The sequence below is a fragment of the Notothenia rossii genome (genome assembly GCF_949606895.1).
Source record: "Notothenia rossii genome assembly, contig: scaffold_27, whole genome shotgun sequence".
Lineage (NCBI taxonomy): Eukaryota > Metazoa > Chordata > Actinopteri > Perciformes > Nototheniidae > Notothenia > Notothenia rossii.
In genome coordinates, this window is record NW_027639488.1 from 1,732,432 (window position 1) to 1,737,597 (window position 5,166).

Below are 5,166 nucleotides of genomic sequence, written 5' to 3' on the forward strand. Positions count from 1 at the left end.
TTCGTCTGGATCTGTAGATGTTATTTCATGTCTCATTTGTTCATTTTGATGGAGAAAAAGTTGTACATTTAGTGAATTCAGAGTGTCTAAGCTGCACAAGCAGGCATGTTTGAGTACTCAGGTCCAGTGGCTCACTGCGTTAACGCTCGCCCCTGGATGCGGTTGGTCTCGTGTTCGAATCCATGCTGTGGCATACTTTTTTTCATTTTCACCCTTTTTCTATGGATCTCCAAAAAGTGAACTTTTACATTTTCTGAGTCTGGAGGAATTCAAGGGGAGTTTTCAGGGGAGTGCGTTCTCTCTGCCATCTCCTCCCTGTGTGTGCGTTGCTGCATGCAGCAGCTGCGTGTGTGTGTAAACTGCCCCTCCCCCTCGCAAGCAGGCGGGGGAGAGAGAGATCTTTCGTCTCGATTTACACATGCTATGACTCCGGGGGTATTTCCATTCGCTTTGTCTTGATCTGTTGATGTTATTTCATGTCTCGTTTGTCCATTTGGACGGTGGTAAAGCCAGGGAAATATCCCGGAGATATACTGATAAATCTTTATAACAGCATTTTCCTGCGATCACAGCTGTTCACAGCTACGAGGCTGGGACCGCTTCCATTCGCTTCGTCTTGATCTGTAGATGTTATTTCATGTCTCATTTGTTCATTTTGATTGAGAAAAAGTTGTACATTTAGTGAATTCAGAGTGTCTAAGATGCACAAGCAGGCATGTTTGAGTAGGGGAGAGCGGGGTAATGTGAGACATTTTTTACATTTGCTCTCCTGTAGGCGAGCTAAAATGATATATCAGTAAAATGTACACATTTCCCATTAATTCAGGATGTTTCCTAGCACTGGAAATGATCAGAATGTCTTCAGGACAAAGGGCAGTGAAAATATGATTGTTTTTTAAAAAGTGGTCTTGTGTCTCACTTTACCCCAGCTAAGGGGTGAACTGAGACAGACTAGAGAAATCAAGGGGGTAAAGTGAACCACTTACCTTTTCCACTTTTAAACTACCAAAACAACACATGTTGTAACAGTTAGAATCCTGACAGATAGATTGACAACCACACATTCCAAAACTAATGTCGGATGCGCAACATAATCATGGGGATTGGTCAATTTAGCACATTTTTTAAACAAAGTAACTCCAAACAAAGTCAAATACAACATAATATATTTCAAAGTGCTTTAATAAACATTCAATTAACCATTTAACCAGTTAGATTAGAACACGATATGATATGAACATCAGCCGCATATTTAAACAAGGCCTACTCTACATTCCAGCCCTGCAGGTTACAGGGAAAGGTGAAGAGTTGCTCTCTCCGTGTTGTTCCTCCAGGCCTATTAGGTTGAGGCAGCTTCTTCACCACATCACCTTTAGGAACATGTGCCACATCCTTTTCTTTCATAGCAAACGTGGGTCTCTCCCACTCTCTGTTGTTTCCCTGGGTTTTTCTGAGGAATTGGGTTAGTATTTCGTCCCCCTCAACCTTCTCAACCATGCCAACATAACGGATACTTCGGTGTTTTGTGGCAAAGTTGACGAGGACGAAGTCACCCACGGACAGATCTTTGTTTCCGGGGTCACTCCTCTCATCTTCAGAGCTCTCAAAATCATCCTCAAATGGGACAGGGTCATCACTCTCCTCCGAGCTGCTATCTATGATTTTCTTCTTGGGTGCCTTCTTTTTCGGTTTTCCCTTTTCTTTGCTATTTTGCTTTTTCCCTGCAAGTTTCTTTTGTCTCTCTTCATAAGCCTGTTCTATGATTTGCTTCTCTGGAGTATCTGTTAAGATGGCTGTCTTCACACACTTTCGTTTTGTTTGTCCTCTGGGGGGACATTTTGGAAGTGGTATGATTTCCTGAGGAGACACATATCCAGATCGTGAGACAGCTGGCGAGGCACATCCATGTGGACCATGCAAAGTGGATGGAATAGCATCAGCGAGTGGAATAGCATCTGCAGCAGGTGGTTCATCTGCAGGGGGTGGATAATCTGCAGGCCGTGGACCATCCGGATCATCTGAAGTGGATGGACCAGTGGATGCAGGCCGCAGCTCAGGGTTTGGCCGGTCTGACACCATGGATGGTGCAAACGCCTCCTCAGGGAAAATATCTCTGTTATATTATGGGAAGATCCCAGTGGACTTGAAGCCAGAGGTGATATTGCGTGTGTCACTGCTGACAAGAAGGCCTCGTTCACAAATCCTGCAATCTGATAGATGGAGACTGTTTTGCCAGGGTTAGATCTCATCCACCCATCAAGAGCTCGGCTGTATAGGGTCTTGAACGGGCCATACACCGTCACGTCGAGAGGCTGCAAGCGATGGGATGTGTGGGGTGGGAGGGTGAGCAGAACAATACCATTACTCTTTGCTTTCTCCACTGCCTTGAGTGAGATGTGAGCTCTCAGATTATCCAGGATTAGCAGCATGGGATGGTCAGGAGTGCACTTAGTGTGCTTTATCAAGTGATCGAGGAACTCAGGCCAGGTGTCTTCGTTCATCCATCCTGTTCTGGTGGAGGCACCTTTGGCTCCTGGAGGTGCTCCTATCATGAAGTCGTCCTTAAACCTAACTCTGGGGAAGACAAACATGGGAGGTATGGCATTCCCAGCAGCATTCACTGCACACACCACAGTCACCAGTTCTCCTCTCTCAGCTGATGTGATAGAACCAACTTGCTTTTTCCCTTTCTCTGTCACAACCTGAATCAAGTAGAAAGTTTAGAATCAATGGCATGTGCAATCAGTAGGCTACTATTGGTCTAAAGGTACATTTTATTTTGTTGCAGTCCATTCATTTTTTTCTAGTTCACAGGCTCACAATATTACTAATAGCATTAGTTTCAGCATTCTGCCAATAGCTAGCTGGTCATTATCACAAGCCACTCAGTATCAGTCTGCTGCTCTCTAGTAGCTTACCTGCCGTGGCTTTTGTACTGTAAAGACGCCTGTTTCATCCACATTGTAAATCATGTGTGGAGGAAATGTGTGTCTGTTAAAGAAGAGAGGCAAGGGAAGAACCTTATCAGAATCAAAACCAAATCTTACAGGTAAAGCCTCCATAAAACATTTGCAACTAAAGAATTAATTCTGTCACCTGTCCATCACTACAGCCAGATTTGTAAAGAACTCCCCCACTGTAGTCTTATTGAAGGCTATAGCCCTTCCCAGGGATGTTGCCTCCGGAGTTCGGACAGAGAGATGGCGACGGGCTAGAAAGCTGCCAAACCGCTCTACTCCTAAAGAGTGGACAATTCGTTATTATAAGATAAGCTTTGTGGCAAGATCAGTTGGCCTAAGTTGACCTACAGAATCATGTGATCTCTTGCGCACCCTAGCCTACCTGCACATTGTTTCTCCATCCAATTGGCAGGGACAGGGATATGGTTTTTGTCTGCATATTCAAATGCCAGTTCACGGCACTTAACTGGAGCAAGGCCATGGAACTGGTCAGCCAGTTGTTTTAAATGTTGGGCAAGCTCCTCCTCCATCTCATCTGTCAGTATTCTTTTTGCCTCAGCTACTGCACCCCAGGCTACTGATTTAACTCTCCCTTTCTCTATTTTCTTAATGAATCTTTGGAGGGTTGTCTTGTCGATATTTCGTTCCTTTCCTGCTTGTCTTAAGGACTTCTTTCCTTGCATGACCTCTGCAGCTGCACTCTCCATCTCTGTGAGGGGTGTTTGGCCCCAAGATGTCGTCCTGATGTATCGTCTTGGCATGATGACTTTTCTACAATGTTTATGACATTAAAATTAAAACATATGTATTGTAATATTAGACTAAAATATATATAAGACTAAACTTAACTTGTGCTTCATGTCGGGGTAAAGTGAGTCAGCGTCTCACTTTACCCCACAGCATCTGTCTCACTTTACCCCACAGCCACCATTTTAGAAAAAACAACATCTCTAGGCAATTCAGGCTAATCTTTAACTAGCATCAATCACATGGTTTTATATGTTGGAAGTTCATCAACATGTATGATATAAGTTTTTCAACCTGAATCAATTTGCTTTGATACTACAGTTGATTACGTTCGCAGTAAGAACATTTACTTTTACATGCAACAAACACATTTTTGTGAAAAAAAATACTTACCACAGAACCAGCACCAACTTCTCCTTCATGACAAGTGGGGGGTGGGAAGGGGTTGAAAACATTATGGTCACATGACCGCAAATTTGTTTCTTTGCCTAGTTACAGCGGGTGTCTCACATTACCCGGTGTCCCACATTACCCCGCTCTCCCCTACTCAGGTCCAGTGGCTCACTGCGTTAACGCTCGCCCCTGGATGCGGTTGGTCGCGTGTTCGAATCCATGCTGTGGCAAAAAAAAAATCATTTTCACCCTTTTTCTATGGATCTCCAAAAAGTGAACTTTTACATTTTCTGAGTCTGGAGGAATTCAAGGGGAGTTTTCAGGGGAGTGCGTTCTCTCTGCCATCTCCTCCCTGTGTGTGCGTTGCTGCATGCAGCAGCTGCGTGTGTGTGTAAACTGCCCCTCCCCCTCGCAAGCAGGCGGGGGAGAGAGAGATCTTTCGTCTCGATTTACACATGCTATGACTCCGGGGGTACTTCCATTCGCTTCGTCTTGATCTGTTTATGTTATTTCATGTCTCGTTTGTCCATTGTGACGGTGGTAAAGCCAGGGAAATATCCCGGAGATATACTGATAAATCTTTGTAACAGCATTTTCCTGCGATCACAGCTGTTCACAGCTACGAGGCTGGGACCGCTTCCATTCGCTTCGTCTTGATCTGTAGATGTTATTTCATGTCTCATTTGTTCATTTTGATGGAGAAAAAGTTGTACATTTAGTGAATTCAGAGTGTCTAAGCTGCACAAGCAGGCATGTTTGAGTACTCAGGTCCAGTGGCTCACTGCGTTAACGCTCGCCCCTGGATGCGGTTGGTCGCGTGTTCGAATCCATGCTGTGGCAAAAAAAAAATCATTTTCACCCTTTTTCTATGGATCTCCAAAAAGTGAACTTTTACATTTTCTGAGTCTGGAGGAATTCAAGGGGAGTTTTCAGGGGAGTGCGTTCTCTCTGCCATCTCCTCCCTGTGTGTGCGTTGCTGCATGCAGCAGCTGCGTGTGTGTGTAAACTGCCCCTCCCCCTCGCAAGCAGGCGGGGGAGAGAGAGATCTTTCGTCTCGATTTACACA

General features: G+C 44.7%; 1 protein-coding gene across 2 annotated transcripts; it reads right to left on the reverse strand.

Annotated features, from left to right (window-relative positions):
* Window positions 1-1,164: 1,164 nt before the first annotated feature.
* On the reverse strand, window positions 1,165-4,248 carry LOC307027771 (uncharacterized protein). 2 transcript variants are annotated; one of them, XM_079696091.1, is made up of 5 exons: window positions 4,101-4,248; window positions 3,343-3,731; window positions 3,097-3,238; window positions 2,919-2,991; window positions 1,165-2,702 (listed from the first exon to the last, which is right to left on the reverse strand). In XM_079696091.1, exons 2-5 carry the CDS (start codon window positions 3,719-3,721, stop codon window positions 1,800-1,802), a joined length of 1,497 nt encoding a protein of 498 aa, XP_079552217.1. In that variant the 5' UTR covers window positions 3,722-3,731; window positions 4,101-4,248; the 3' UTR covers window positions 1,165-1,799. The 2 variants fall into 2 exon arrangements, with proteins under 2 accessions (XP_079552217.1, XP_079552216.1); XM_079696090.1 differs by lacking the exon at window positions 4,101-4,248 and having other exon boundaries at window positions 3,343-4,083.
* Window positions 4,249-5,166: the final 918 nt, after the last annotated feature.